At 40.7% G+C, this 21,104-nt stretch overlaps 2 protein-coding genes across 2 annotated transcripts in view; both read right to left on the bottom strand.

Annotated features, from left to right (window-relative positions):
* Window positions 1–6,732: 6,732 nt before the first annotated feature.
* LOC148155803 (cell adhesion molecule DSCAM-like) lies at window positions 6,733–8,902 on the bottom strand. The gene is made up of 2 exons (XM_088012123.1): window positions 8,881–8,902; window positions 6,733–8,133 (listed from the first exon to the last, which is right to left on the bottom strand). Exons 1-2 carry the CDS (start codon window positions 8,900–8,902, stop codon window positions 7,619–7,621), a joined length of 537 nt encoding a protein of 178 aa, XP_087868249.1. The 3' UTR covers window positions 6,733–7,618.
* Window positions 8,903–11,005: 2,103 nt separating this feature from the next.
* Window positions 11,006–21,104, bottom strand: part of dscamb (Down syndrome cell adhesion molecule b) — a 106,164-nt gene continuing 96,065 nt past the window's right edge. Inside the window, exons 25-33 of the mRNA XM_088012124.1 lie at window positions 20,891–20,989; window positions 19,737–19,925; window positions 19,178–19,468; window positions 15,831–16,007; window positions 14,885–14,915; window positions 14,521–14,636; window positions 14,284–14,433; window positions 11,881–12,081; window positions 11,006–11,477 (exon numbers count right to left, since the gene is read on the bottom strand). Coding sequence (XP_087868250.1) covers window positions 11,149–11,477; window positions 11,881–12,081; window positions 14,284–14,433; window positions 14,521–14,636; window positions 14,885–14,915; window positions 15,831–16,007; window positions 19,178–19,468; window positions 19,737–19,925; window positions 20,891–20,989 — 1,583 coding nt within the window. The 3' untranslated portion in view covers window positions 11,006–11,148. The remainder of the gene's footprint in view (window positions 11,478–11,880; window positions 12,082–14,283; window positions 14,434–14,520; window positions 14,637–14,884; window positions 14,916–15,830; window positions 16,008–19,177; window positions 19,469–19,736; window positions 19,926–20,890; window positions 20,990–21,104) is intronic.

The raw sequence follows: 21,104 nt of genomic DNA on the forward strand, positions 1-21,104 counted from the left end.
GAGTGAGTCTGTGAGTGCGCAGTGAGCGATTTCATTGTCAAAAATAACAGCCTACTGTGCGTACGACTGACTGATGCTGCCACTGGAGTCCACATAATTAGACTCCTCACCTCTTAGACTCTATCAGTGCACAACGTCAAGATCTCCCCTCTACATTTTCTCAAGAAAATAATTTATTTTGAAAGTCGACGTTTTTCAAGTGAAATGCCTCAAGGAAAGAGCGCTGACTGATGATATAATACAGTAATAGCCACTGTGCAGATCAAAGCAATAAACTCGGCCCTGATTCACAAAGATGATTAAAAGTTTAGGTTTGCATATTTGTTGTCTGGGGTCTCCAAATGTCGATAAAATATAGCCTTCTTCTTGTTTGCATAGGTACTGGTGTCAGTTAAGTAGCATCTCAGCTCTGAAATAAACAAAGCCACTTTGCTGATCAAAAATCCCTCTCGTACTTTATTGTTTGCGAATATTTCCACATACAAGTTATTGTGAAAAAAAGGATTATACAAAGGGTTTTATGTCCAATGCACAAGCAAGCAAAATGATAACATTTTTCTTTGAGTTATGCTGCCTTGAACATTTGTTTTCTCTGATTTGAATGTTATGTTATAATACAACAAAAGATGGTGCAAAACAGTGAGGTGATAGCAAAATGGAGCCTCTAAATAAAATCCAGTACAGAAATTTAATTGCCTAATCCAGAATCTAAAAATGAACATTTATTTATACAATTGCAAAGCAACTAAGACAAAGCGATCTACCTAAACAAGGAGCTGCAGAGACCCAGAGCTGGGGAAGGAGCGTCATATAAATGGACAACCTATAAGTTGTGAGTTCCTGAATCACAGCCTTTGTAACTAGAGGTAAGAAGTTAAATTTTAAGTCTTATGAAAGACTAGAAAACGGATGTGTGCAGATGTTCTTCATCCTGCCTGACTGAGGTTTAACTTCCTCAGCAGCACACCGTCAACCAACAGCGTGAAGCACAGGATGAGGATAAACAGCAAAAATAGATTTTTTTTTTTTACGTATTAATTGTATCTGTAGAATCAGCATTAACACCAAAACTGAACCAATATTTCAGAAGAAGATTGGAAAAATCTCACTCTTCTTGTCTCCAATTTCTGCCATCTCAGTGTCTCTCACCAAGCGAAATTGAGTCTAATTTCTCATCTTAAAATCTGAAAGCAGTCCTAGAAACACAACCCTCCAGCAGCATTGCTGCTCCACTGACCTTGTGAGTGTGAATCCACCTCAGAAACTAGGTACTATTTTTACCTCGTTCCCATCCTTCACTAACAGAGCTGCAGATTTTTGCAGCTGCCAATCCGAATCCAGTGGAGCCTTTAACTGTTGGTGTATTTGCTATGCTAGTGCCATATAAACCTATTTTTAAAAAAATGTAATTAAGAAAAAAAAAAAGAAAGAATATTGACCCACAAATTTGCGATCTACTTTTCAGGTAAACAACTGGTTACAAGATGTAAAACACATTTTTGTCAGCTGATTCAAAGCAAACTAAAAAGAATTTTCAAGTCAAAAGGCAATAAATAAAACAAAAGAAAGTTGTATTTCATGCAGTGTGAATGCTCTGAATATTTTTAGTGAAAATTGCAGAATCATTTGAAGTCAGCTGCATAAGACTTGAAGAAATGCAAAAAAAAAAAAAAGAAGCAGCAGAACAAAGCAAAAGCCTGCAAAACGCAAATACAAAAACTGTGAAAGAGAAGTGAAAAAGTCTCAGTCATTGCAAAGATCCAACCCAGAGAGATTTAGACATTAATGCAGAACCTCCTTCCAACTTTAACTCCAACCCTCCCTTTAACTCTCATTTGAACTCGGATGAAAGAAGATGATGTTTTCAAAACCTAGAAATAATTTACCAGCTGTCATGCACAGTGGAGGTGGTGTCATGCTGAGTGTCTTTTTCACAGTCAGAGGTGCTGGAAGGAAGTGCAATAATACATTTTGGAGTCAAACATCTATGCAAAATTATGCATATCATTAGCTTAGAAATAGGTAAAAGAAAAACATTTGCTTGTCTGAAGCTTAAGGTACTACTTACTTAAGTATTGGTGGAGGTGCATGTGAATATTTGAGCCTATGGAAATGTCAGCCGGAGAAAAATTGCATCATTGCAGCCTGACAATAGACAAGTTCAAATGAATCAATGAAAGTCTAATATAGATCTGTCCCTGTCAATGACCATCCACTCATCACTGCATGACCCTCTACAAACACTTAACATGGAGTCATCATCATCATCATCATCATCATCTCAGAGTAACTTTGCAGGAAAATCTATTTCAACCCATGATTGCCTGAACTAAATCCCAGTGGAGAAAATAAATGTCTTTTCCTAAGTAAGTCATTCTATCATGGGATAATACATGATAGATCTGGTACCTATAGTTACTTTAATAATTAGTTCATCAGCAATGCATTCTGGGTGCATTAAGGTTGGAGAACATGAGGAGTATCTTTGCGATTGTTGTCATACAATAATACTCTGGAAGGATGTGACAAGCATTTTACACTGAAAGAAATTGAAATTTACTTAATAATTGTGTTTTATTAGGAATGACAAAATGTGACCTTAGTGACACAAAACTTTTATATTGTTAAATTTTATATTATTTATAGTAAATATCATATTCACACCTCCAAATTACTCCAACACAATCCTAATTTACAGATTTTCTTACCTTCCATTGTATATGACACATATGGACTCATTAAAAATCAAATTTAAATGCTAAAGTCATTCACATATATCTGCTGTTGTAAGACCATTGAGCACCAATTTTTTTAGTTTTTGATAATGCTCTTACTAAGACATTGTATTTGTGTTCAGGAGAGTAGGAGATAAACATGATGAGTATATTAGTCAAGAAAACAAAGTTCATCAGTGCCCGAGAGGCCACAGAGAGCCGAATGCGAGCCTGATTAGGGAAGTGTTGTGTGATCTCAGGGGGAAAGTTCTTCCGTTTTGTTCTCTGTGAGTTACAGCCCTTCGTCCGGGCTTCTCTTCAGGCGCCTCATTATGAAATGCAGCTGGGGACGCCGTCAGTCTTTTTCTTGTCACTCTGTGGTATCCACCTTGGACCATTAGGGGAAAAATCTGCAGACGTTCCTCTGGACATTAGCATTCATCGGTTGCTCGTTTCCAATAATATAAGCTTCCTGTTTACTGCCAGGTACCCGTGTATTATGCTGCAATAAGATAGCAAGTAAAGTTAGGTAATTAAAAGACCTATAAAAATCACAGTGTTAACCTACAACATATATTAAAATGAATTGGCTTTAAGAGGTAAATCCAACCACATATTTAACCTTAAATTATATCCCCAAAATAAAGATGTTTCTCTTAGTAAGTAAAGCTAGGTGGAGCTTTAAAAGACTGTTTGAAATATTGTAAAAAGTTGTATTGTTCATCTCCCTCCAGAAACGCATAATTTATCTTGTCAGCTGCATAAATTTAACCGAGTTAGCAGACAGCAAAACCAATGACATATTTATTTATTTCCAATCCATCTGGTAGTTTCATCAAATAATAATAATAAAAAAAAGCTTGAGCCTGTTTGCCGCTCCCAGCTGCTGCCAGAAAAGGACATGTACTCATGTTTTCTGAATAAATCACCTTTTTCAGGGGACTGTAAAAGTTGTTAATCATAAGGTTAAAAACCAAACCAGCTTTAAGAAAACTGAACATTATATTGATATGTTAAATATAGTCTGACGCAGGGTTTGTGAAAAACAAAATAAAAGTAAAAGTGCTTACTTTTTTCCTCCCTCCTTCAGCATCCATTACAATCACGTCTGTGAGCCATCCAATCTGATTGAAATTGTGTAAATTTCTCCCTAACCTGTCACTGAGGTTAGCAAAAGAGTGTAACAGCCCTTTAATTAATAACATGTGTGCTGTTGCTGCCATATATCCAAAACATGCAAAACAGAACTTCCAAGTTAGCAGGAAATGATCTCCAACAGAGAAAACAGTAAAACAAGATTAGAGAGACGGCTGAAAAAAATACTGGACTGAACTGACCTTAAACTGGTGATAAACTGGCGAAATAAGAACTAAGTGCTGCAAACATCTGAAACATCCTCTAAGTAAAAGGAGACTCAACAAGTTGTGACATATTCCACGACCCCTGTCTTCGGTAGAAGTCAATTTCAATGATCTTTAGATTACAGGTCACATCTATATCGATGAGAAAAGAAGCAAAGGCCAGGAACATTGAAACCGGACACTTCAAGTGTCATGACATCATCACACCTCCCAGCGCAGTGGGAGGTGTGATGATGGTTTGCAGTCAGAAGGCAAGTCACTAATTAACACTCCAGTCCCATCTCTTCCTAATGTGAAAGGGCAAATGGACAACAGTGATGCATGCTCAGTGTCCAGGTGGGCTACCCGTCTTCATTAACCCACCACACACCAACGAGGGAAACCCACAGATTTTAAAAAGAAAATGTAATCATCTCCACTCACGGTACGTTGTATTTTACCTGCAATGATTTGAACCAGCAGCTGGCAGCTAGTTTCTAAGCATGCAGAATTGTTGTTGTTGTTGTTGTTGTTGCATTGCATGCACACACTCCGCTCAACGCTGAATCCTGGCTATTACTCTTTTGTGTCCTGAACCAATCTGGGGAAAAACTAATATGCCCTCATTTGCATGCATTTCCCTGAAGGAAAAGATAAGTTTGTGTTAGCTTTGGTGTGGATGGAGTCTCTGCTGTTTCATTCAAATTTCCAGGCACCGCGGGGATCACCGTGTCGGTGTAAACCCGATCGAGGTCCCAGTGTTAAGCTCCGGCATGAATAATTCACCACGTTCAGCACAGTGTGCAACTGCAAGTGGCAGGCTCATGATGAAACAGACTGCTGGGTTGCTCCTGATGTTTCTATCTGGGCTGTCACTTATGATTTTCGTGCTGAACCATCTTTTTCCGCCTCTTGAAAGTCAGCACCCTCGTCACTCAGGAAACCGTCTGATTTCAGCGACTGTACAGTGCCATCTGTTGATCAAAGCTTACACACTGCACGTAAATGTTTGCTGTGCTTGTCAAAGTCACTCCTCATGGCCAAGATTTCCTGTTTTTGTGTGTATTCCCAACAAGATCAAGTGATCACGAAATTGTTTTATTCCATCATAACCCTCTTAAAAATATCTAAGTAATCACGTTAGCAGCTTTTTAGTTGAAAAACAAAGTTGTACATGATTTAAGGTGTATTAATTTGTTCAATATATGTAACTGGTAGTATTTATGTAAACTAAACAAATTAAAACTGCACATTAGTTTTAAAAGATACATTAAATAATCTGAATATACTGAGTGGACCTAAATCTAGTCCTGAAGAGCAGCAGGTCCAGTAGCTCTTTCGACTTTTGGATGCAACACATCTGAATCGAATAAACGGATCGTTTGCAAGAATCTACAAATCAGAATTAAGTACCAATGAGAGAATTCGTCCATTGGGTGTGTTGGAGAAGACGTGCACCTTCAGGAAAAGCTGCAGGATTTCTCTCAAGAACTTGATTTGGTCTCTCCTGATGAAGACCAACTTCTGTCCTCCATGATCAGCTGAATGAGATTATTATCAAGACAAAACTGTTTGTATAATTTAAAAAAAATGTGCTTTGTTTTATTGGCTGCCATAGTAGTTTAGTTAAATTTAAAATTGCAGTAATATTTTATAATATTTATAGTATTTTTTTTCATCAAAATGGAAAAAGATTAGTGATGCGATTGTTAAATCTAATGAAACATATTTCACCCAAGTCCAATAATTTTTAGTGTCTCAATAAACTGCTTGAGCTGTACCTACTGAAAATCAAGGAAAAGCTCAATCAGCCTCATCGTTTTTGTTCCTCATGTTAGCAGGTTGTGCGGATCTGTGTCTGTGGGATGTTTTAGAGTTTGATACCATCTCATCGTTTTTAATTGTCAAATTTAAGTTTTTGTAAAGACGGTCAAGGTTAACATCACTGCCTCCTCGCTGTTCCTCAACCTTTTTATTTTATTTTATTTTTTTACACATTTTCTGGTCGGTTAGATCTTCAACCTAGTTAGACTCGATTCTGGGTTTGTAACTTTTTGGTGAATCACAGCAGCTATTAGTACGCCTGATGAAACTTAAATTACAACTGGGAAACTCAGAAGTTGCTTAAAAACCTTGAGTTAATTATCCAATATGCAGCGACTACAGAATGGTGTGAAAATGGCCAAAATAAAGCATTCAATATTTATTAGCACTTCTAATAGTTGTGGCAAACTCAGTGCTTAAAAATACACTGTAAAGAAAATCTGCTGCAAACGGGAAGAACTTGAACTCAGCCACAAAGCGAGGTGAGTGGACCTGGAGGGATATATCCTGAAGACAAGAGCAACTCTGGTTGTTATGTTGTGTTCTCCAGAAAGAAACTCTTACTGCCGCAGGATACCAATCCATTTTGAAAAATTCCCAAACATTGTGGAAACTGTTCCATAATGACTGTGAACTCGTGCAAGGCAAGGTCCATACAGAAACAAGCAGGTTTTGGTTTTGAAGAACCTGACTGGCCCAGACAGAGACCTGACCTGAACCCAACAGAACACATTCTGGATGAATTAGAGTGGAGACTGTGAACCGGGACTGCTTTTTCATCCACCAATCTTTCCTGGATAAAATGGTCAAAAAAAAAAAAAACCGTTGTGGAAAGTGTAAATCAAACTCGAATGTGTGCAAACAAGACTAAGGACTTTATTAACCAAATCATTTTCCCCATAATATCCACAAATAAAAGTGTTCTCTTTATATATATTCACATTGTATAATTTCTCAGAGTGACAAAATTATCTTTTTTTTTTCTCTTTTTTGGATTTCCAGCCATTCCTAGTAATTGTCATTTGATCAGTCGCCATGCAAGTTGTCAGAGAGTCTGAAAAACATTTCGATTGGTCAGCATTGGCGGTCCTGTCTGGCATCACGCTTCCTCCTCCTCCTCTATAGGCTCTTTGCTGTGTTAAAATCTTCATTGTTACCCAATCACATATTTCATTACACTGCAACAACGAAAAATAAAAATAAATTAAGAAAGCAACGTTCTCCTGCAGAGTGCTTCAGAGTCCTCTTCAGTTTCCCCTTCATATTTTTTTTTAGATATTTTCTGTTTTTATACAATATTAATAATAATAATAATAATAATGACTATAATCGTCCTTGATATAAATTCAATGTTATTTTTTTTTTCTATCTTTCTCAAATTTTTAAATAAATCATTTTGGCCATCCTCTTATTTTGTCACTTTCGAATAAAAGAATACTCAAGTAGAAAATAAGAACTGTGAGAGAAAACCTTTCTGAAGAGGAGCAAGTTGTGAGAGAAAGAAACGTGTGAAAGCATCAGTGAAGAGCAAGAGAGGACAGAAAGAAAAGAGTCAAAGAAAGAAAGACAGACTCAAAGAAAAGCATCCACTTTAGACGCATGTCAGAAACAGCTCTATGTACAACAGTTTCTGTTGTGGTAATCTGTCCTTCCTGTGCCGGTCGTCTGGCTTTTGTTCTTCCTCTCAGATTGTGTCTGCAGCAGTCCTGTGTGTCTGAATCAGTCCTGTGTGTCCCAGTGTTATACCAGAGTGTAAGACTTGGCATAAGGGTTGTTGCTCTGTTTCAGGTGTCCTCTGGAATCCAGCAGTGACTCCTGTGAGGTGCTGAGCTTGGCAGCCTGTGCTTGGGCTAAATCTCCTGAGGGGGGCGCCTCTCCTCGGACCTCGCCCCGGGCCTCCCCCCTCTCCCGGACATCCCTGTGTGGAAGGGTAGAGGCAGTTCCTGGCTGCCACTGTTGCACCTCCCTAGGAGAGGGCACTTCCATGGGTGTGGGCTCCATCGGAGGAGGCCTCTTTAGGGTACGACTCCTCTGGGGTTCAAGGCAGGCCTGACCCATGGCTCCGCCGCCTCCTCTTGACTCCCCGGCAGCACCAGCACCACCTCCGCTCGGTCCTGCAGCTCCTGCACCGCCTCCCCCGCTGCTACTGCTGCCACTACTGCTGCTGACGCCCCCTCCTCGGGCTGGCAGAGGCACGCCGCGGTTCAACAGGAAGTCCATACGGAGGTAGGGCGGTAAGTGGACCAACTCTCCTCCTGGGAGGCAACACACAGAGAAGCAGTAAACGGCGTTAGAAATAATTACTGTGGTGTTTGGGAAAACTGAAAATGCAATAAAAGTGACGACATATAAACATTAATGGAGTTGATTTTAATTTTTGGAAGTGAGATTCTGGTAAATAAGTTGGTCAGGAGGCTGAAGCTAACGGCTAGAGGGCAAAACAAGCTTGTACCTCAAAAACACAACGGGCAAAACACTATTTTATAAACGTTTGTAATGTCGCTCATTTACATAGTGTTGGTATTTGAAGCTGATGATTTCATAGATTGGACATGCGTGTTAAATCAAGATAAGGAAAAGAGGATGAGTAGACTTTCCTTTTCCTAAATGCATTGCCTTCTGCATGTAATTCAGCACAAATATAAAGCCAGGTGTCCAGACCACTTGACGCTCTCTGTAGCTCCTATGCAGCTCAGACAGAACCGACATTTTATCATTTCACAGATGCAGAGATCGGCACATAATTAGAGAGACGCCATTCACTTCTAAGGTTGCTCTTAACACATTATCTCTCCCACACACGGAGACCCTCACACACACAACCCACACATGTACGGATATAAGGTAGGTGTGCTATATGTGCACAGTCACAGCTCCTGCCAGAATCTCTGCGCTAATGCAAGCTCAGACAAGGTCGCCTCTGCACATTCAGTCGGTGTGTGTGTGTGTGTGTGACCTCAGGGGATGGATTCCAGGGTTCACAGGAAGAATGAATAAATTACTCTGGTTATGGATAAGCCCCATTAGTGCCGGCAAGCATGATGAATGGCTTGAAGCGTTAATTGAATTAAATATAGATTCAAGTGTTTCCCTGGGAGCTCATTAGAAATGAAGTTTGAAAATTAATCAGTTCGTAAACTGCGAGTGGTACAGCGATGAGACACCAAAGTGCATCATCGAAACAGCATTTTGTGTCTGAAAGATATTTACAGGCAACGGCGACATTTGTGTGTCAAGTAACACATTTGCAGGGCCGCCTAAAGGTGACACCGTCCTCTGTCGTGCCTTACAGGGAACAAAAACTGAACACGGAAACCGAATGTGCATCTCATAGATCTCAGTCATGCGAGGCGTTTTGACTCAAGCATTCGCCGTATGCCTGTGTCTATACAACATGGTATCAGCTGAGCTCACTCAGTAATGTAATAGAGACGGTAGTAAAGCTGAAGGCGCATCGTTCACTTAGTGTGAGACACATCAGAGTGTATCCAAACACTGTTGGACTATATCAGTTTAATATTTTTTCCACTTAATCATTTTCATATGTTATTATTGAGATAGATAATCCAAGGCTAAAACCTCACATTTCATTTGATTTAACTGCATAGTCATCATTTCTTCTTTCATTTGGCTCTAGTTCAAATCCGAGCAAGTAGACTCTTGAAATGTGAGACTACGACCCGTTACTACACAAATTTAACATGAAGCTGGTGTGGCTGTCCAAACTTTTTTTTTTTTTTTTTTTTTTTGCCAAAAGTACTCTTGGGTCACAAAAATTTGATTTTTATTTCCATTTTTTTATTATAAATAGTTTTGGGGTTAAGAAATTAAGAGAGGTGGAGCAAAAATAATTAAAGGGAAAGAGGAAGATAAAAAATAGAGAGGAAAGAGAGAATACAAGAAACCACACAAGGTGTTTTTTTTTTTTACACCTGCTGTACACATAATACTTAAAGTGTGTTGTATGTAGCTATGTACAATTATTCAGTTTACACTTACGTCCCCATAAAGATTCATTAACGCCACAAAAACGTAACAAGCAAATTAAGATCCTAAATCTCTGCATTGTACTCCCAGTGTAAGTGACACCACAGTGTTCGCAGTGAGAGTCGCCACTCTGGTCTGATACGCAAAGAGCCTGTTGTCATCCTGATAGGTCTCCCCTTTATCAGCAAAGTGCTGTTTTGTACTCAGTTACAATACTTTGAGATCAGGTTGACAGATAGCCTTTAGCTGCCCTCTCTTTGCTAGACATGCCTGCTGTCCTGTGCACAGCACTTCATGATATAATGAGACCTGAAACCTAAGAAGGAGATCTGATGTCTTCGGCTGCTGTCTGACGGGGAACCTCCGGCACATTTGCAGACCCAAAGTTCTTCTTCCGCTCCTTGTAAGAGGAGACCTCCAGCACCGCTAATTATCAGCGGTCCCAGACAGACTATCGCATGAGAGCAAGACGGGTGATGGACGAGCTGTCCGCATGTGTCAGAGAGCACAGCGTTTTTCAGTTCGGGCCGTCTGTGCATGGCGTGTGGTCAGCCGCCTCCGTGGGGCTGCTGGATCAAGTAACTGAAGGGTTTACAGAGAAGCTAAGGTTCATGTAAGGTAAGCTAGCAGCCGCACTGCATAAAAACAAAAAAAATGAAAAAAAGGGGAATCATTTCTGGGAAATAAAAAATCCCTAACAATAAAACATATGCCAAGGGTGCAGTAGGAAACCTCATGTCCTAATTATGATTTTATGAAGTCTGATGGGCTTTGTCAGTCTGTCAGGAGGGGAAGACACAGATAAACAAGGCAACTAAAGGCATAGAAAGCTCTTCTAATATATATCAAGTGATGATTAACGAGACTACCTGATTTTCCAGCAGAAGTCTAAAGACTAATGAGACACACAGCAGAATACAAAGCTAAACCAAGTGCAATTAAAAGAGGAGCTGGCCGAAAGTTAATTAAGGAGCCTTCAAAGACAGGCTATTAACTAGCTAATAAAATGTGTTTCAATCTATTTTCTTCCTTTAAAAGTACAAATTAAGGAGGATCATTATGCAAAAGATGTATAGCATAAGAGAAGGTTATTGTCAAACTGTTCATCCAAAATATACTTATAAATGGTTAAAGATGCTGTTTTATTGTCTTGAGAAATATGTTCAGCGACAGCCACGTTGGAATACGCCTCTAACGGCTGAATGCTGAAAGCTTTCGATCTGCGCCATTGATTCTCAGCTGGACTTTAACCGGGTCATCCTGACCAACGCTGTAACTCTGTGTCATCGTCCAAGCGCCACTTCCTCACCTGGTCTGTGCGCCTTGGGCACGGCCATGTTCATGACCCTGCTGACATCCTGAGGTTTGGGCGGGGAAGCGGTGAAGCGGCAGATGCCCGACTCCGATGGTGTGCTGGAGGTCAGGCTGTCGGTGTAGTCGTTGGTCCCTGCTGTCATCTGCTCGGACGACGTGTCAGAGATGAAGCACTCTGTGATGGTGAACTTTGCGTGACGGAGCTGCTCCTCCATCTTGGCGTGCTCGTAGGCTCTGGCCAGCTCTTCGTAGGTGGAAGACGCACTCTCTGTTGAGACCATGCTGCTCCGTGCGCGATCTGATAATAAGGAGGGGTGCATTGTGAACAAAATGCACTTCATGCATTGGATTGTTCTGCTGATATTTGTGTGTTTTTAAAGGGATTTTTGATTTGTTTTGACCAGTGGTGCAAAGCATAATGGGAAAAGTAAAGATACATGGAATGGGTTTATGATGGATTCATAAGGTAATAATATTAGGCAGGACTGGGCTACACAGTCTGAGTTTTGAAGAAAATAAAGTACCAAGCCAATATTTTTGGATTAAAAACAAGAGCAGTCTTCTTCCCGACTGATGCATTTTACAATCTCACAAAAGCAATACAACTTCTAACATATTCCCGATACATTCTAGCTTTAAAAACAGACTGAGTTCATGTTGTCTGTGTGGGTTTTTTTTTTTCCCATCTTTTCCGGCTCTACCTGTGTCCTGTGAGGGGCTGACGCTGTAGCTGTCGCTCTCTTTGTCCACAGATCCGGTGGCGCGCGGAGTGGGGAGCCTCCAGTCAGTGGTCAGGGTGTGTGAGGAGCTGGTGGGATGCGGCCGGTTCAGAGTCCACTGGCTGGCGTAGCGGCTCCGTGCTGCAGCAGGTCCAGCTTTGGCAGTGCGTCTGGCAGTGGGGTCTAGCAGTGATTTGGGGGGGGGGGGGGTAAAGGTCAGTTGTTTTGTTCAGGTTAGCAGCTGTCAGCTGAAAATCATCACAATCATTCAGTAGATATGCAAAAGTTCAGGACAAATTTAAATAAGACAGAAACAATAAAGTGCTTTGCCAAGGACATTTTGGTGCAACCCCAACCATACAAATACTTTAAAATATATATTATAAAACTAAATGCGAGTCAAAATTTGGTCATAATCTTGTTTTAATTTTGTTGCTTTTGAATCAAAATCCTTGCATCTCAGTTTTAATAATTTAAAATGGAGATCTGCGTTCGCTCGCATCCATCTTTGGATTAATTTAGGGGGGAAGAAAACGCCAGCAATCTATCAAATATTTTAAATCCGGCAAGACAATTTCTTAATTTCTTATTTCCCCTGATTCACAATTCAAAAGGAGCACACCAACTTTTCTTAACCTAGATACCATAAATCTTTGTTGGACTTTTAGCAGAAGTGACCAACTAGTTAATAGTTTCCAAAACTTCAATTGTTCAACCTGTTTCAACAAAGACAGCAACTTGTTTGGACTTTATTTTACTATGTTTGTAACAGAATAACCTTTACGGTTTTCTGAATGTATTTGTGCAGTTAATTTGGCAACAGATCTAACAACAGTGTTTAAGTTTCCGTGTTTTCAAGAAGCTGTTTGTGAAGATCTTAGCTTGGTCTGTTGGAGCTTCTTGACATTCACTTAAAGGACATTCATGAAACGCTGACGACGTGCAACATTTAGAATATCTAGGCAGTCGGATGTCTTGGCTTCTGTTTTCATACAGTTCCCCCTTCTTGTTTGCTTTCTCTGCCCTCAGCAAATATATATATATATATATATATTTTTTATCACTGTCAAACTCCAGAAACCTAAAACCTTTGTCTCATTCAGCTTGACCCCAGCATGCCGCAGGTGCCTCATCCACTGCCGGAGCCGATGATAATAAAACCATTTAGAAAAGGTCTGAGGCCAGATCCACGCAGAGAGAAGAATAAAGCTGGTAACAGTAGTCAGCAGAGATGGAGGGATGAAATGACAGAAAGAAAGAAGGAAAGCTCTGAGTCAGCAATATGAGTTCAGACTGGTCAGGTCATGTGACTCATTGCTTGTGTGCTAAAGGCTGTGCTTTAGACTCGAATGGGTGCCAGTGTTTGTGTGTCTATTTACAAAGATTAAACATTGTTCTGTCTCCTGTCGTCACATTTGTTTATTTAAAAGTGAACCGGCAGATAAGCTGCAAAAAAAAAATGATAGAAGAATAAGGAATAAGTGGATGTTTCTAATCAGCCTGCAGAACTAATTGTCTACCTAAATGTGACCCTCATGCCGTACTTTGTGGGCATCAACGGGAAGCTTTGTTTCAAAACAGAGACATAAAGATCGCTACTCTTCATCAGTTTGGCTTCAGAAGAGCCTAAACACCAGAAATAACTTTGTCGTTGTGAGACAACACACTGTATCAGGGCCATTTTAAATAAAACCGGTGGAGCGGTTTAATGCCTTGCATATATTTCAGATGAAAGTGCAGTAAAGCTTTATCACCTTTGTGTATTTTGTGTATCTGAGCCAAGTTACTCCAGCACTAAAGTCTGCAAAAGTGTATTTACATAAAGCTGTAAAAGCATTTATACACCTTGGGATTTTGTCACAAACATAAATGTGTTTTATTAGGATTTTTGTTACAGACCAAGTCCAAATAGTGCAAAGCTGTGAAGTGGGAAGAAAGAGAAAGTTTTCAAAATTGTTCATTATTGTGTCTGCATGATATCGTTTGTTCACTAATGTGCTCAAATGAGCTGCTGAGCCTTAGTTGTACTAAAACCGATACTTAAATTAATTTACACACTGGTTTACTAACTAGCTGACTTCTGAATGGTTTTTACTTAGGATTATCAGAGTTAAGGGGGCTTGAATGACAAAAAAAAAAAACACTTGTTTTTTCAAACTAAATTACAATTATTATTTTTTAAGTTAATTTTGCCTCTTTAGTCTCCAATAAATTGGAGGGTGTGGTCGTAACATGAAAACACTGCATGCTAGATTCTCAGCTACAACATAGAACAAAATCACAGCATCACTTGCACAACAGTTTTGTTATTGTCACCAACACATAACGAGACATTGTTAGTAGTAAAGGAAATAAATGTTGAGCACTGACGGTGGTGGGACTCACTGGTTCCGGGCCTGGCATCGGATACGTCCACCAGGGGCCCAGTGGCCTGGGACAGAGACTGGTAGTGGACTGTGTGGGTCACCGTGGAAGACTTCTGCTTAGTGGTCTCCCCAAAATCATTGTCTGTCAGCAGCACAGTGGACCTGTCGTCTAACAGAGAGGAAGCAGGGTTTAGGAAGCTGTGAGCGTGGAGCACACGGCGACCGAGGGAAGCAGGTTCCACCCCGAGCGTTTTACCGATTGTTTCCATCGTGTCCCGCTCCTCGATGAGGAGCTGCGCTCTGGGGATGTCGATGTGCATTCTCAGCGTCTGCTGCTGCTTGTTCACCGTGTCTGGCGTCCGCGTGTTTTTACTGTGAAGGGAGAGAAAGAAAAAAAAAAAAAAAACGCCAGGTAATCTCCTCAGCTGTGTGACTCTTGTGTTGCAGGAATGCAAACTCGGTTCCACTTAAGCTGACAAGAAGTTGAGCGAAGGTGAATGGACAGCACCAACAATATATTTGATTTTTACTGAACGGCGCTGTGACTCCGGCTTGCCGAGTGATTTATGTTCTGTCTGAAAGCAAATGAGCGTGCACAAATCAAAATTAGGAATACATACCTCATCAGCATTTCTGCCAGGCTTTTGGCATCTGTGAAGTCAGCAAAGAGGTGGTTAGTACCACAAACGGCCTCGTCGGAGTTGTGAAGGTACAGAACTGGGACTACTTTACAAGCATTTATGATGATTCCTCTTACTGAAAGGTACTTCAGATCTATTAGAGCCTTGCAAAATACACACACACTCAAACTTTCTTAATACAAACTTACTTTAGCATCATTCTTGCCTTTATTGCTGTTGTTTTCACAGACTTGAGCATTCGGAAGATTTTAACGACATTCTGTATCATTTAGTAGCACTTTATTTGAAGGGGTGTGAATAAGACTGACATTACACTATCATAAACACAACGTAACACCTGTTATGAAGGAGCCTTCATGAATGTTTATAACTGTTGACACACAGTGTCATTCGGTAAATAATGACACGTTTAATGCAAAGTTATACTAAAAGTTGCATTAAAAGTGTCATTATTTACCGAATGACACTTCATGTTGACAGTCATAACCATTCACGAAGAGTCCTTCATGTTCATAAATGGTGCTATATTATCTTTATGACTGTATTATGTCAGTCTTATGCACACCTCTTCAAAAAAGGTGTTGCCTATCATTTTGTGCATCTCTCAGTTTGTCTGCAGTTCATATTCATCAGGGTTCACACACAGTTTCTATTTTAAAATTCCACATTTTCCCAGAATAAAATGCAAAAGAATAAAAAAAATAATAATAATAAATGACGCTGTGTTAGCTGATCCGGAGGTGTGGTAAAGAAACACTGCTTTGTGAAATGAATCAGCTCTTTAACAGTTAGATTGTTTAATGTATGAAACATTAAACATAAATTGGATTTTTGAAACCTATAATCTGTTTAAGGCTTAAAACAATTGCAGCAGGTGGTACACTTGTCCAGGTTTTTTATTGGTGAATTATTGCTAAAGATTTACCTCTGAGTCTTTTGAGCCTTTGCTCCCTCCGTCTCCTCTTTAGCACCATTAGCATTATAAAAACCAGCACGGCCACGACCAGAACGGAGGTGATGGTCACCACCATCTTCAGCCCTCCGCTGCCTGACATGTTGTCTGAGATGGGATCTCCTGTCTTCAGCAGAGGAGGGATGGTACCTTGGCAGAAATGGAAACCGGTTAGATATTTCCTGTGTAATTCAAACACCAGCCTCATCAGTGTTGACCTTAATGCCTGTGGAGGAAAAGAGGAGTAAGTTTTATGTATCACAGAAAAGGATCATGAGGATCAAAAACTCCTGGGAAATATAGTTTGATAAGTAATTTTCCATTTGCCCGATTTTTATATGCACTTTAAAAACTAATCATTCCTGGATATTGAAATTTTATATGTTCTTTATTACACTGCAGATACTATTGAATTTTCCTCCTGTCCATTACACAGTAGAGTGCACTGTTTAGTATGCAGCGGCTCAGTTCCTCCCTCCCTTAAGACGCAGGATTTGCAGGATTATTAGGTAAATGTGCACTGAGACTGTAGTGAAACTTTATTTTATAAAAATTTCTTACCGCACTTTATCTGACAGCAGTCAGACAGGAAGGGAGGGAGGGAGAGAAGAAGTGCAGCAGAATAACGGTTGATGAGAGTCCAACTCGGGACCGCCTCTCTGTACGGGGCGCCCGCTCTAACCGCTGCGCCACACGGCATCCCTGTAGTGAAGCTACACTGACGCCACTCCCTAAAGACTTGTCCAAGTAAATTGCATTACTGCATTAAAACCAATGTGCATCAAAAACAGTAGAACCTTCCCCATTCCTTCCTGCCGGTCACATTAACTGTTAGTGTTTGATTTAGAGATATTAAACAGAACTAAAGCTATGTTCTCGTTTCACTTAGATGTCTGTTTTATGAGTTCTCAGATCAAAATATTCTGACTTGGAAAGTCTCAAGTCGCTGAGCGGCCTCAAGGTGAATACGTAACGGCAAACGAGGCGGCACTCGCTTAAACAATCACTTTCATTATCTATGTGTACGACTCATGACCAAACTCACTCATGACATTGAACTCACTATTCCAAGCAGAGGCGCAAAAAGTGGGTATGCAGAGTATGCAACGCATAGGGGCGCAGCACCAGAGGGGGCGCCAAAACCCCGTCTGGAGGGGGCGACGCGCCGATTATGTTTTCCCATACACTTCAGCGCGCCTCACGCTCCTTCACCTCTCGCACATAACGAGGTAAATGTAGCGATTCTTACACTTCACGTATCTTCGCCTCGGGGGGGGGGGTGAGCGTCGCTCCTTCACCCTGACGTTCCTTCCCTGGGGGGGGGGCGCCGATTTATGTTTTTGCATCCACCTGAATAATGTGTAGTTGCGCCACTCATTCCAAGGTTGGTAAATTTGCCAATAGGTTGTTCATAAGCCTAATGGACTCAGTGGAGGGTTTCTCTTAAGTTGGTTGGTTAGAGAACTTCAGTCTTTTATGTACTGTATGTTGTTAGCAGCCTGGTAGGAGGCGTCCATACCGGCCTGCAGTTCTTCATTTGTATAAGCAAGTCTTCAGCAAACAACACAACCTGTCACTTCCTCATTATTTGTTTTAGCTGGCAGCCTTCGCAGGTTGAATATACTGACATTAAAACCGGAGGACATGTCCACGTCATTGTTGTTGCCGTGGTTTTCATTTCGCAGCATCACAGAAAAGTGCTGTGGCTCGTATGCAACCCAGCTACATAAAGGACAGAGATTTTTTTTTTTATCATGGGGATTTGTGTGCTACACTCATGAGTTTTTCTGAACACCCATATTTGATCATAATCTTCCACAGATGATCTCCATTAATTGGGTCCAAGTGCTTTGGTTCGATCTTATGATATATAAAAACCCACGTTTGACACTTTGTTCCTGACATTTTTTTCTGAAGCTCCCAGATTTTATTTGAAACCGTTTCCTCGGACCTTGTTTTATCTTCACGAGTGGCTTAATTTTCAGTCATCACACGTTGAAAACATTCCTCAAAGGTTTTGGTTCATTTCGCCATGATGGCATTATGCAATTGCTGCAGATTGTACTCTACTTGAATGGAATCTGATGACTGCGGAAGGCACTGGAGCAACACTGAATTCACTGGGATATTCAAGAAACCAGTTTGAGAAAACTGGAACTTTGTGGCATGAGCATTATTCGATGGGAGGCAGACATCAGAAAATACAAACAACGTAATCTTTGTAAAAACCAGGCTCGTTTCACAGTCACTTAAATACATTCTCCACCATTCTGACGCTCAGTTCAACTTTAGCAAGTTGTCTTCAACGTGCGCAAGTCCCTAAACGCGCTGACTTGACAACAAACTTAGTAGGTGTTCCTAATAAAGTGGCTAGTGAAGGTGTGTCTTTCTGGTTAAAATAGAAAAGAGTTAAGACACAATATTTGTAGGAGAGTGCCGAGTCCGTGTTAGCCTGAGAAGCAGAGCTATCGATTCGCTGTCAAAGTGACAACAGCATCCACATATATGCCTTAGCCTGGAGACACAAACATGCGCTCATGACAAACTAACAGACAGCGTACACAGTTCTGCAAAAACACAGAAACAAGCAGAGAGTCTTGAGTGCACCTCGGGGGCGTCACCAGCTGCCTTCATTCCTGACAGGTTATATGTTTTTTTTTTTTTGTTTTTTTTTCTTGCTGAGCAAACACAAAATGCAGTCCTGAAAGGCACATAAAGCAACCCAATGGCCTGCAGAGACTCTGATGGCCACCCGAGTTTTCTTTCTGCACTTCCGAGGCTGGATGCAGGCAGGACTGCAGAGAAGTTTGCAATATAAAAACTGTAAGCCTGTTATTGATTAGACTCAAACACAGCCTATAGATTTATCTTGGCTGCTCAGTTCCATAGACGCCTTCCTACTTTCCGACTACTAATGCCTCGCATTAAACTTTATGTTTAATATCACATGGAGAATGGTTTTCCCTAACAATGCTGTACTGTATCCAGAGCTTTTTTTTGCTGTCTACTACTGTTTTTTATGATTTTGTGTCAGTATTTTCCAAAATGTGGTTTACAAAAGAAAACTTCTCATTTCATCTTCTCAAATGTGTATTGTCTCCTCCTATTGGACGAGTGTTGACACTTTCCCACATCCCTGCTCCGCATCATCATTATTCTCTACATCTATTCCTGAAGTTTTCTGACCACTAATCGCACAATCAAATTTTCTGAATACCACAGAGTGTTGTCCAACAAAACAGTTTCTACTTTAACTGTTGCTCACTGGCTCAGGGAAGAATGATCGTGAAACGCAATCACAAACTTTCCTCCCAACTTACTTCCATCGGCGTTTAGAGTAGCGAAGGTGACCCGTTTCTCCGCTGAGCCGGCGCTGTTGGTGACCTTCATCTGCAGCTCGTACCACGTCGCCTCCTGCAGGTCGTACAGGATGTAACTCTTGGTGAGCGAGGTGCGCTGGGCTGTCGTCCATGTGGCCGAATCCACAGCGCGGTACTCCAGTATGAAGGAGGTGATTGGACAGCCGCCGTTGTTCCAGCCAGCCAGGTTGAGCCTGGCCCGGGTGGAGTTGATGCTGGTGAAGATTTCATGTTCTTTGGCAAATTGTGGTTCTGAGGAAATGACAGAAAGCAGAAAAACTGGTTTAAATCTCTAAAGTTTTTAACAAAATGCTGATTTACCTGATGTTTAATTGTGATATCGTTGTTTTACATTAAATCAAAATGTTTTAAATCTGTTGCAATAGATGCAAAAAACAAAACAAAAAATGCTCTCAAATCTGTAAGTTTTAACCTCGGAGATCATAAACGATTGTTATGGCAATTTGTTTAATTTGAAGCTTAAAAGCTAAGAAAAAACACGGACATCTACACTGTTCACCTTTCCCGTGGGTTTTTGCTTCAATGATCTCGCTGATGCGTCCTGGACCCACGGCGTTCTGCGCCGTCAGGGTAAATTTGTACCATGTGCCACACTTCAGGTTCTCCAGACGATACGACCGCTCGCTGGGGCTGATGGGAAAACTGCCCCATTGTTCACTGTTGTCCTCTGAGTACTGCAGGATGTAGCCTGGAAAAAAGGAAGGGGAGAAAAAGGAAGAAAGCTGAAATAAGTCAATATTTAATTCAGAATAAATATGATTTGTTTTTTATTACTTATTTGAGTGTGAAAGAGTCTTATTGAAATCTGGAGGAAGCACCGAGGTGAAAACCGCATAATAAAACCACTATTTACAGGTGGCTGAAGGCTACAAAAGGAGGCAAATTTCCAGTTTTATGGTAAAATTCAAAATCTCAATCAGAAAGAGGTTGTGAGGCGTCTCTTGTTTCTGAAAGAGAACTTCTCTGCTACACATTTCTTTAATACAATATGTGGTAACCTACTTTATTTCAGGTGAATTGCATTAAATTCCACAAGCAAGTAATATATTTGGCTACCTGTATGATCTTTTAATGTCCTCACATATAGACCTCTGTGACCAAGATCTTTGTGGATTACGTCCAAACAGCCATAACTTGATCTCCTATGTTCAGCAGGGATTTGTATCGTACGTTCTGGTGAGTGTGTTCTGGTGATGGATGATGTTGTGTGGAGGAAAACAAAGCAAATATAACAGAGAAAGCATCTTGAGCAGCTGCTGTGGTGACTACAACACAAAAGAAAGGAGCAGTTTGGTTAGGAGCAATGATAAATCACCACAAATAGTCTCGTTGTGATTGCGCTGTAAGATGGAACGCTTTAATCTTCCTCTAAAAAGAGCCTAATCTCTTTTCCTGCTTTTTAATCTAGCTTAACTGTTGTGCTGTAGCAGCAAATAATGAGACCCGTTCACGGAACGGCGGAGTTAGACCAAAGTGCAAGAGGGAGGGACAAAGGCTATCACAAAACACAGACGGGGGATGATTGTTTTCACGTTTGTATGAGGCTCCTTATTAGTGGCCGCGTTCGTCACGTTCAGTTGTAACAAACTTTCCATTTCGCTTCAATGGCTACAGATGATTATGTGTGAGTTTGTTCAAGGGTAACAACCTCACCTCTGATAGAGCTCCCGCCGTTGTCTCCAGGTATCCATGACAACGTGATTGATGTGGTGGTAGTCTTGGTAACCGTGAGACGTGGCTGGTCAGGGGGTACTGTGGATGACAGGTCAGTGTATTGATCATGTTTTGGGTGATTATTTATTTATTTATTTATTTTTTACCAGTTTGTGGTTTTGTAATAACATAAAACAATCAACGCTCAACAATT

The sequence above is a fragment of the Poecilia mexicana genome, unplaced genomic scaffold (assembly GCF_051168715.1).
Source record: "Poecilia mexicana isolate PSO_F unplaced genomic scaffold, ASM5116871v1 scaffold_13, whole genome shotgun sequence".
Lineage (NCBI taxonomy): Eukaryota > Metazoa > Chordata > Actinopteri > Cyprinodontiformes > Poeciliidae > Poecilia > Poecilia mexicana.

Coding starts and splice junctions, on each gene's coding strand:
- LOC148155803 (XM_088012123.1), bottom strand. CDS start 8,902: ATGGGGCTTATCCATAACCAGA. Junction 8,134..8,880: donor GGGGCTTATCCATAACCAGA/GTAATTTATTCA, acceptor GTTGCCTCCCAG/GAGGAGAGTTGGTCCACTTA.